This window comes from Cervus canadensis, chromosome 26 (assembly GCF_019320065.1).
Source record: "Cervus canadensis isolate Bull #8, Minnesota chromosome 26, ASM1932006v1, whole genome shotgun sequence".
Classification (NCBI taxonomy): domain Eukaryota; kingdom Metazoa; phylum Chordata; class Mammalia; order Artiodactyla; family Cervidae; genus Cervus; species Cervus canadensis.
In genome coordinates this window covers 2,411,154-2,422,581 of record NC_057411.1, presented here as the reverse complement: position 1 = coordinate 2,422,581, position 11,428 = coordinate 2,411,154, and the positions used below count along the sequence as shown (strand labels likewise).

The window sequence follows — 11,428 nt, the reverse complement described above, 5'->3', positions numbered from 1 at the left end:
AGGACCCCACACCTCAAGAAGTCAGGGGGAAAGGTCTGCTGAACGCTCAGCGCATAACGAGATGTGCAGAGCTGATGGAATTCACAGGTCTGAGCCGTGGCCTCAGAGCCCTTCACCCTCCCCTTCAGCAGCCCTCGGTGGCGAGGGAACTCTCAGGGCAGGTGTTGGGCCTCCACGCTTGCTGTGACTCCACACTTCAGCTTGCTAAGTAGGTTAAAACCAACATTTCCAAAAATACGTTGAATTTGTTAGTCATCAAATGCTTAATATACACTTCCTTGCCTCCTGCTCCCTAAGCATTTTACTGGCCAGGATTCAGAATCTGGAGCTAATCTGGAACTTGACTCCAGAGCCCTCTTGGGCCCGGGGCTAGTGACCAATTCAGTAGACTATCTCTTCCTCGTCTTAGAAGAGAGGTTAAGATTAAGGCACTACTCCCGCTGGAGTCTCTTAAAGTCGGAAAACTCAGAGGTTACCAGAAAGCCGGCATTTTCCTTACGTTCCGATATGAGGCCTCCAGGCTGGTGGCTGCTTGTATGGAAGTGTTGTCATATGTTTGTACTAGAAGATAAGCTTATAAATTTTGCATTCTTCATTTCCGTATTTAAAATATAATGAGTTAAAAATATTTTCTTTGACTGATGGTACTTTGATAACTATAAAGTAGGCAGGCTAAAAACCTAAAATGGAGAACTTCACTGTAATTCTGGTTGAGAACTATGGGGAGACCGACGTGGATCCACATGTCCTTCCAGGGGGCCCTAGAGAGCTAGCGACCCTGGGCTTCATGGGAAGCTTCCTACATAGGTTTCTCCACCTGTGCAATGGGAATTTATTTCGGTTGACTCCTTAAATACTAAACTCTTGCAGAAATGAATCACATTTAGAATGTTTCCATTGTCCCTTTAGTAAAGAACCTGTGTTCGAGAACTGCTTCCCCAAGGCCTCTGTTCACGGCCTGTCTGGAGGATCGTGCATGCTACGGTTATCGGGGATGCTGCCTGTTTTTCTGCAGAATTTATGTCATTTGTAAACATTGTCTTACTACTTCAGACCCTGGGTTGAATATAAATCCTAAAGTAAAGCATGTAGGGGCAACTGTGGGTGTGCATGACTGGCTGGACCAGCAATGACTTGGGTAACTATTTTTAACTTCAGACTGTAGAGTTCTTCTATGGGAGTAAATCTAAGCATGTGAGCTGATGTTTGGAATCTTCTGGATAATTCTGTTGTCCTCTGCTCTTAGATGCTTGCAGACTCCCATCACATGGGTCTAATATAAAGAATTCCCACGAGAGTGATGGGCTTGTTGAGTGCAATGGCAGACTTCCCCACCAAGGGATATTGGCAGTGGGCAAAGTTGGGGCACAGCAGAGGGCCAGTTCAATGCACCTCTCTTGACCCAGACTGGCAGTGAGAGGGTGTGTGGAGGTGAAGCTTTTACTTCCTTGATCCTGAGTGGGCATTTTCTTAGTCTCAAGACTACATCTTTACTTTGCAGTATCATTCTCTGCGTATATAATATTTATCAACAATCCACAATAGGCCAGGCCCAGAATGAAAGAAAAATCTATATAAGCCACAATTTCTGCCTCTGAGAAAATGACCTCTGAAAGGTAGAAGAGAGAATTTGAAAACACACACATGTTGAGTTCATGGGACAAGCCACTTGCCCTTGAGTTTCTCTCTCGTGGAAGATAATAAAAACGTGAGACAGTAAAGCTGACCCCCTTCAGTATTTACTTAGCACAAACAAAGAGCTCATTGTTCAGTGCTTTGAAAACAGTCCTGAGTGAAAATTTGATGGTATTGGCACGCCTGACTGGAGACTCTGTAGGGTTATTTTCTTGATTAAACCCAACGTCCTGGAAATTTCCTCCCCAAAGACCTACACTGGAGCCTCTCCTGACCTTTTCTTCTATCAGGGGCCCTTCTCTGTCGTTGTTCAGTTGCTCAGTTGTGTCTGACACTTTGTGACCCATGGACTGCAGTGCGCCAGGTTTCCCTGTCCTTCACCATCTCCCAGAGCTTGCTCAAACTCATATCCATTGAGTTGGTGATGCCATCCAACCATCTCATCTTCTGTGGCCCTCTTCTCTTCCTGCCCTCGATCTTTCCCAGCCATCAGGGTCTTTTCCAATGAGTTGGCTTTTTGCATCAGGTGGCCAAAGTATTGGAGCTTTAGCCTTAGCATCGGTCCTTCCAATGAATATTCAGACCCTCCTCTGTACCATGTTCCATAAACACAGACTCAGCTAGCTGCCTACAGAGCAGGGAAGGGTTTGCTGCCAGAGTGAAGGACTAGGGACTATTACCCTTTGGAAAGGTGGGCAAGTAACAAGTCTCGTTGGTCATTTTAGCCTGGCTTAACATCTCCACTCTGACTGTTCTTAATATGCATCCTTCACATGACTTTCCAACTCTGAACCCACTTTCTCCTGGCTCTGCCTAACTGAGAGCTGTTCTTTTAGTTCTCCTGGGCACAGAAGAGATGAGGCAATTTTCTGCCGTTGTTTTTGAGGGAACCATTGAGCATCCATCAGATTATGCTCCAAGCAATTCTTTAGAGAAACCACATTCTCTTAGACACTCATTCCCAGAAATCTTCCTTACATTTTTCCTTGGTTCCTGGGCATTTATTATCCATCCATATACATGCTCAACCCCTGCCATCACTCTCATAAAGTTTGAAGTCTGTTTTTGCTAATTTGCCTGTGATCAAGAAAGACTATTCCAAGAAATGGTCTCTTTAACTGAGTTGAATTCTCTTTCATTCAACAGATATTTATTGAGCATCTACGATGTTCTAGGCACTGTGGTGAGGATACAGTAGAAAACAGGACCAATAGAGCTCCTGCACTCAAGGAGTTCCCTGCTTAGTGACAAGGAAAAAAGACAAGAAAACTGGAGGTGACTGATGATTGGTGATGTCTGAGCTGACATTTAAGGATAAAGAGGACTCAGAGCCTGGAGAAAGGATTAGGGTTAAGACTCTACTGTTTATAGCAGTCCATGACCATGTGAAAGTAGGATATTATTCCCAAAAGATTATATTAGATAGGACTACATCTGAGGATGGGTAAAAAAAAAATTCAAGTTATGTTGATCTAACTATGTAGAAGTTTCCTTTTTCTCATTTAGCACAAAGTTTGGGGCTAGGAAGCCCACAACTAGTATGATGTTGCCATCAGGAATCCAGGCTCCTTCTGCTTTTCAATTAGCATTCATCCTCATGATCATTACCTCATGGCCTCAAAACGGCTACTCAAGCCCCAGCATCACATCCAAGTTCCAGGCAAAAAGAACCAGGCATCAAGGGCAAAATGCAATGTACAAACTAAGACTCCCTCCTTTAAAGAGCTTTCTAGGCTGCGTCACCCAGTAATTTCTTCTTATACCTCATTGGCCAGTGGCGTATTACATGGCTGCCTGTCTGTGGGAGAGGCAAAGTGCATCACCACCATAAACAAAACACAGGTGCTCTTAAAAAGCAGAAGATGAGATTAGATATTGGATAGGAAACCAGCTGTTTTTGCAAGAGTAACAGAAACAATAAAAACAATATCCTCATTTTTATATTGCATTCATATCCATTAAGGCATCTTATCCTTTTGAAATGCAAGAAGTGAAAGTCAGGCATCTTTCTTTTTAACAGAGACTTGGAGAAGCAATCTGACCTGCCCAAGATCATCAGAAATACAATCCAACACACTCTGAAGACTATAGTCTATGTTATATACGATGCTACTTATGAGTTGCGCTCTATACGGTAGGTCCTGGACATTCAAGATGATCATGTCCCAGGACTCTGTGAAACTCTGTATTCAGGAAAAGACTGAGCAGGAAGAAAGAAGGGCCAGGATGAGAACTGCAAAGCCTCTTGGAAATAGATTCTGATCTGCCAGCCAGGCTCATCCACAATTGTTAGTAGCTATTAATAACAACATTTACAACAACAGCTAAACACTCATGCAGTCCTTTATTCTTATAGGCATTATTTCATTCCACCTTCATAACAACACTGTGAGTTAAGCATACTATTGTTGTCTTTACAAAGGAGGATACGGAAGTTCAGAGAGATTAAGCAACATGCCCAGTGTCACACAGCTCATTGATGGCAGAGTTAGGGTTCAGAGTCAAGCCTGTTTGATGACAGCATCTAAATTCCAAACCTAACTTCCTTTTTTATGCTCTTCACAGACTCTGTCTCTCTTGCATACCAGAGAAAGGGAGTGGAATTCAAACTAGGACCTCAAAAGAATGATAGATGCCATGCTTTATCAAGGTTGTGTATCCCGGATCTAAACTGTAGAAGTGAAATCTGTACATCCTCAGGGTCTACTGTAGTTAAAGTCTTTTAGCACTGTCAAAGATGAAGGCAAATCTCTGACGCCTGTTTCCTGCGTGTGTGTGTGTGTGTGTGTGTGTGTGTGTGTGTGTGTGTAAGTCACTTCAGTCATGTCCCACTCTTGTGACCCCATGGACTGTAGACCGCCAGGCTCCTCTGTCCATGGGATTCTCCAGGCAAGAATACTGGAATGGCTTGCTATTTCCTCCTCCAGGGGGTCGTCCTGATCCAGGGAGTGAACCCATGTCTCTTATGTCTCCTGCATTGGCAGACACATTCTTTACCACTAGCACCTGCAGTTGGGGTCATCCTGTAGATTTTCCTTAGTCTTCTTCCTGTGAAGTGGAGTTTGTTGTAATTGCCAGGTTGTGGTTAATGTAACTATCTTTTTGAGCCATTTCTATTAAGATTTGGGTCTTCAGTTAGCGAAATGGACTTTCATCTTCTTAAATATGAACTAGAAGGAGAGGAATCTGAGGCTTCTATGGCATTCCAGAGCTTAGGCATGCAAAGAAGCCCTCTTGTTAAGACAGGTAGTATGGTCTGGAATCAGATCTCAAAGGTGGAAGAGATGCTGTGGTCCAGCCTTCACAGAACTAAGGAAATAAGGCATTATTAGCTTCGTTTCAAAAATGAGATGACTGAGGCTCAGAGCTTCAAAGAAATGCCCAGAATCCTGCAGCTAGTGTCAGAGCCTAATTCAGTTACTCCAGGGAGCAGGAGGAATGGAATAACTTTTCTTCTTACAGATCAGGAGTCTGTATACACTGTTTTTAAAGAACTTCATGTCTGTCTGTTGAGCCTTTTGGTTAGTCTCAGAGAGAATGACACAACCTATTCTATCATAGGGACAGTTTTCAAAATTAACAGGGAAGACATCACTTCCCTTACCTCTGTCTGTGTGGTCAGGACATTGACAGGTGACTTACCTTAAGTACATATTCTAAATATACATGGAGAGGTGGAGCTGGTTCCTATTAACATTCCTGTGCAACAATATCCAAAGACTTGTTTTGAGCTCAGCTCTCTAGCCTCTGTTCCAAAGATGCTGATTTCAACCCGTGTCTTCCTCCAGTCAAGCTGGAGGACAGCTTCTGAGTATCTGCTTGTTCACACAGTGGGCTCTGCGTGTGCCGTGTTCATGCCCTCTTCCAGCACAGATTAGCTTCCAGCCCGACTGCTCCTGGCCAGTGATGTAAATGTACCAGCTGCTTCCTGAGAACCAGTCGGCATTCTGCAGGAGGGGGCAGGTCCCTTTCCCAGGCATTAGCCTGCCTGCTCTCAGCCTAACCCTCTCGCCAGCGTTGGTGGGTCCCTCCATTCTCACATCTCCCCATCTGAGAATCAGAGCACCACACAGTCCTCTTACAAGCCTATGATTTATCAACGCAGCTCCAGCTGAGGGCTCTGAGTATGATTCTCTATGACTGCTGATTGTGGGAACATGGCAAGTGTTGTTTAAAGGGGCAGGCTGGGCTGGGCCCCTGCCACTGACGGACAGAGAGAAGGTGGCTGGTGGGGGGAGAAAGAGCTGCACCCTGATCGGAAAATGAAGGCGCTTCTGTTGCTGATCCTGCCTTGGCTCAGCCCTGCCAACTACGTTGACAATGTGGGCAATCTGCACTTCCTATACTCAGAACTGTGAGTCCCCCTCACTGTGCCTGCCTGTGTCTGGGTGTGGATTGTCGGGGGTGGGACCTGAGTCCGTCCTTGGGCCGGCATGTCAGTTTAGAGGGATAAATTCCACATCCACTAGATGCACTTGGACAAAACATCCTGTCAGTAGTTTGAAGTCGCGTGCTTAGCGGTCTGTGACTTAACAGAGAAACACCATCTTACTGATGCAGTGCTTTCCCAACAAGGCATTTTTTCCCCTGCATCTGTGCCAACACTGCTTTCTTCCTTGCTTTTTTTTTTTTGATACTCTGCTTTTTCTCAATAGATGCTTCTTCACTTCCCTCCATAAATAGAACCAAAGGACTGTTAAGAACAGAAGCTGCGTGTACAGACCTGAAGTCTCTATTGGACATTTCTAGTTATAAACATATCCTTTTTTTGAGACAATCGGTCTCCAATCCTGAAAACACCAAGAGTGTCAGTATGGGGGCGAGATAGCCCTATATGTAAAAAATATGCACCCTTTTTGTTTTTATTTTTGATAATTTTTATGCATCGGAAAGCAGAAGAACCCTGCACTGAATACCTGTATTCCTATCACCTAGATATAATGATTAACATTTTGCCAATTTTGCCTCATTTGTTTTATTTTTTTATGGAAGTGATTTGGAGTAGATTGCAGTCATCATAACATTTTATCTCTAAATATTTCATTATGCATCTCAAAAAAAAAAAAAAAAAAGACATTTTCCTCCATGACCTATGTTCATTTTGTAAGAGGAAATGACTCACATCCCTGATCTTTACAGTGATATTTTTCAGGCTGTTTTTGTTAATAAGCTTTGAAAAAGGATTGCAGACTGATGTGAACAGCTTCTAGCAATCAGATGAAAAGTGCTGCGGTGTGTGTCTCAGTCTTGGGAGTATTTACAAAAATGTAGTTCTCAAAAATGAGTTCTCTGTACTCACAGACAGGTAAAAATAGCAAGAGTTGCTTCTTTATAAATTAGAGTTGGGGTAGGGGGCAAATGAAAAGAGGGACTCTAAATAGAGTCCAGACATCCCAGAATAGAAAAGCTTGACTGGTCAGATTTAAGTAGAGATCCTCGCATGTTTAGATATAACCAGTGCCTCTGTTACAGTTAGGCAGACTGATCAATTTGCCCAGCACAGTAGATGCTCAATAAATGCTCCAGAAGTAGAGAAGAGAATAAATGACCTGGGTCTGTGAAGGACATTCATTTTGAGGACTCTTCGTTTCAGAATTTCCTGGTCCTACCTTATTGGAAGGTAAACCCAGTTCACCTTGGATAAGACGGTTCGTAGAGAAAGTATCTGGCTTAAGCCTGAATCGTAAGCATCTCTGGGGTAATAATGACATTGTGGAAGCTTTTCTGGAAAAACATACGATGGCAGATTTGATTGGGATTATGGAAAAGCCCCTTCCTCTCTCATGATGGATGCTGAAGCCATCTCTAAAATCTAGTGCCAGAAAGCTTTCCTCCCAACCCTTTCCACCTGCATCTCTCCACGCCCCACCCCCATCTGCTATCCTTGTTATTTGCTGTATTAGTTTCCCAGAGCTGCTGCAACTAAGTCTATACAAGACAGCGCATATTTATTCTCTCACAGTTCTGGGGGCTAGGAGCTTGAAATTAAGGTGACAATAGGGCCACACTCTGTGAGGGCTGTGGGGGAGAATCCTTCCACACCTCTCCCAGCTTCTGGGGGCTCCAGGCATTCCTTGGCTTGTGGCTGCATCACTTCAGTCTCTTCCTCCATCTTCACACAGCCTTCTACAGTTTGTGCTCTCCGGTTCTACATCTTCTTCCCCTCTTGCAAGGATACATGTCACTGGATTTAGGACTCATCTGGATAATCCAGATGATCTTGAGAACCTTAGTCTAATTGCATCTGTAAGACTCTTTATCCAAATAGGGTCACATTCACAGGTTCTAGGTGGCATGTTTTTAGAGGCCACCATTCAACCCATGTCGGGTCCTAATGAGGAACCTTTCCATTGAGTTACTTTCCATTTATAGCCTAATTAAAGAAGGCTCTTCTTACTGGCTTACAGTTTTCTTTTCCACAAGTTCATGAATCAGAGGCAACTTTTCTGAGTGAATTCAAGCTAGCCACCTTTTCTGAATGTGAAGCAATCCAGGAGGCATGATATGAGGAAATTATAAATATCACATTCCTGTACTGATTTGATAGAACTTTCTTGGAAGCTCCCAGTTCTGTGCAGCTGTTACCTGATGCTGCTAGTGATGATGAACTAATCAGTGAATTAATGACATGTTTCAGGTACTGGGGCTTCCCTTGTGGCTAAGCTAGTAAAGAATCCACCTGCAATGCGGTTCAGGTACTGTGGCAGGTACTGGAAGGAATATACAGGCAGTAAAAATTAGTCACAGCACCTGCCCGCGAGGAGTTGAGGATTTAATTGAGAAGATAAAACTTATACAGATAAGAAATATAAACAATGATCTAGGACATAAAGGTGTAAGTCTTTAGACAGTAGGTTAGGTAACCAGTTGAGAGGAGGAGGAGATTGTGCATTTTGGTGAAATTGATCAGGAAAAGCTTGGCAAGAAGATGGGGGCCTGAGCGGGAACTTGAAGTAATTAGGGAGGAATTAGGCAGAATCAAAGAGAACGACAGAGAAATGTTTCAGGCAGAATCCGTTGCACAAGAAAGGGTAAGAGGTGGCTGTGGTTGCCAGCAAAGGTTAGAAACGTTTAACCGTGAGCTGTGAGTGGCCCTGGGGGTGGGTCTGCTCAGAGTTCTCGGCCCTGGGGCCGCAGGGTGGTGAGCCTGTCGGCCACGGGGATCTCAGAGGTGGAGTGCATTAACCAGGCTTCTTCAGACACCCTTGTCTGGGCTTTGGCGTCCAGGCCTTGGGTGAAGCTTACCCTGTGTCCTGAGCCTCCAACCACAGAACTTCTGGATTTTCCTTTCTCTCTGACACCAAGACTCCCTCAGCCTGAGTCCTCTTCCCTAGCATCCCAGCTGGAAAACTGGAGGTAATCCAGTAAATGGATTCAAATTTAATGTGGCCCCCAGGGGTCTCAAACTCAAATGCCTAGAGGAACCAGGCAGGAGTTATCTAAACATGTGAATCATTCAGATCTAAGACTACAGGAACACCTGAGGCATCCGATAAACTGCTGAGAAAATAAACATATAAATATATATGCATGTATATATATAAACATATATGAAAAGAAATTGAAAGTGAAGTCACTCAGTCGTGTCCGACTCTTTGCAAACCCATGGACTATAGCCTACCACACTCCTCCGTCCGTGAGATTTTCCAGGCAAGAGTACTGAAGTGGGTTGCCATTTCCTTCTCCAGAGGATCTTCCCGACTCAGGGATCGAACCCGGATCTCCTGCACTGCAGGCAGATGCTTTACGTCTGAATCACCAGGGAAGTCCCATACGCATATACATGTATATATAGTGTCAGGGGAGTGTGTAATTTCCTTGGTTCTGTCTCATCACATCAAAAATTTGAAGCGACGGGGGTCAAAGCCCTCGGACAGGCCGTGTCGCAGCTCAGTTTTATTTAGAAAATAAAAGGAAAATACATCCTCGAGGCACGAGGGCATGCCAACCTAAAAGACATGAAGAGAAGAGAAGAGAGAGCGAGCCCTGGCCCTTTGGCTCCTCTTTTTATATGTTATTCCTCCCCCGGGCCTGCCCCATGTAAACTGGGATAGCCAGGAGTGCTGCTTATTCTACCTGAGGTCCTCACTCGAGTCCTCTGACCTTTCTTTGTTCTATTTTCACTGGCTTTTCCCTTCCCCTTCTTTTAGCCACTGCCATTCTGGACTCCTTTTTCCTATTCTAACTACCTAACATATAATATACATATTATGTATACAGGTTCAACCCCTTGGTTCCAGGTTCCCTGGAGAAGGGAAAGGCTACCCACTCCAGTATTCTGGCCTGGAGAATTCCATGGACTGTATAATACATGGATGGGGTCGCAAAAGAGTCAGACAGGACAGAGCAACTTTCACTTTCATATATATGTAAACATGTATATGTATACATAATAATAACATATCTATTTTGTAAAGCATACATAATATATAAGGTAAACATGTATACATATATACTGGCTTGATACTGTTTTAGTTGCTAAGTCATGTCCTATTCTTTTGTGACCCCAGGGACTGTAGCCCACTAGGCTCCTCTGTCCATGGGATTCTCCAGGCAAGAATACTGGAGTGGGTTGCCATTTCCTCCACCAGGGGATTTTCCCCACCCAGGGATCAAACCCATGTCTCCTGCATTGGCAGGCGGATTCTTTACCACTAAGCCACCAGGGAAGCCCATAGATAATGGCTAAAAGGCATTCAAATTCAACTTAACTCCAAATAAAAACACCTGTGTCCAATCCCACAGACACTTTTGCCTGCCTGGTTTGGCCTTGAGGGCCCAGAGTTTATGACCCCAGGCAGCCCCTTCTTTAAACATTTCCATCAGCACGTGTTGACATGACCCAGAGGAGAGTGAATTCCATAGAAGAAGCCGAAAACCAGGGTGTTTAGTATAAAGGAGTCCCAGTCAGAGAATAGGGGGCAGGGAGCTGAGGATTGCTTTTGGGGTCTACAGAAAGCCTGCCGAAAGGATCAAGGGCAGTGCTTTCTTTCATAAGCCCTCACCCCCAGACTCCCATGAACTCTTTCTGAACTTTCTAGACGCCCAAGCAAATTTAAGAAATAGACTTTGAGTTTCACACACATGAGCATGGGTCCAGCCTTATAGTCTTTCTGGGTCTATTTACAGCTTCATGCATGTCCAGACTTACAGGTGAAGTTCTTGGAGCAGTGAGGGTTCTGAGGACCACCCACATAACAACTGAGGGCTGATTTTTTTTTTTTACTTTAAAATGCAGATGGTCGGGCTCTAAATCAATTCCCTAAAACAAAAGTCTTGGGTGGAGTGCATCCATTTTTATTCTCAAGTTCCCCTTAATTCTTATGAAGCCCATCCTATTTTCATTCTTAACAAACAATTCCCCAAGTGATCCTTTTGGGCATTACAATTGAAGAACCCTTAGTTCCAGCTCAGGTATCAACTCACCCTGACATCCTGTGAAAGTCATCTCCCCGTCCCTCTGCTCTCTTCTGTGGTGTACACAGCGTCCCATCCACTCTGCTCTGCCTGGTGAGTCCTTAGAAGGAGGGCTGGTTGAGAGTTGTCTATGTCTGAACATCCAGCTTCTGCACAGTACAGGCCTAAACTGAACTAAATGAAATGAATTCGCGTCGTGTCTTGGCCAGTTCCATGACAAGTTGTCTGTATCTCAGGCTTTGCAGAAAGCAGCACTGGGCCTGAGTAACTGAAACGGCTGCTGCTGCTCAGGTTAATAAATCTCCTGTAGCTTTTGTAACATTTCTTTCAATATTTTGTTTAGCAAAAATCCCGAGGGGAAACATTAGAGTTGCGG

The 11,428-nt window shown here is 44.3% G+C and overlaps 1 protein-coding gene across 6 annotated transcripts in view; it reads left to right on the top strand.

Moving 5' to 3' along the window:
• The window catches only part of LNX1 (ligand of numb-protein X 1), a 183,653-nt gene that overhangs the window by 77,860 nt on the left and 94,365 nt on the right, over window positions 1-11,428 (top strand). Inside the window, exon 1 of one of the 6 annotated variants that reach the window (XM_043447591.1) lies at window positions 5,581-5,989. The exons of the other annotated variants lie outside the window; for them this stretch is intronic. Within the exon in view, the coding sequence (XP_043303526.1) occupies window positions 5,898-5,989 (92 nt within the window). The 5' untranslated portion in view covers window positions 5,581-5,897. Of the gene's footprint in view, window positions 1-5,580; window positions 5,990-11,428 lie in introns of those variants that run through there. 6 annotated transcript variants of the gene reach the window in all.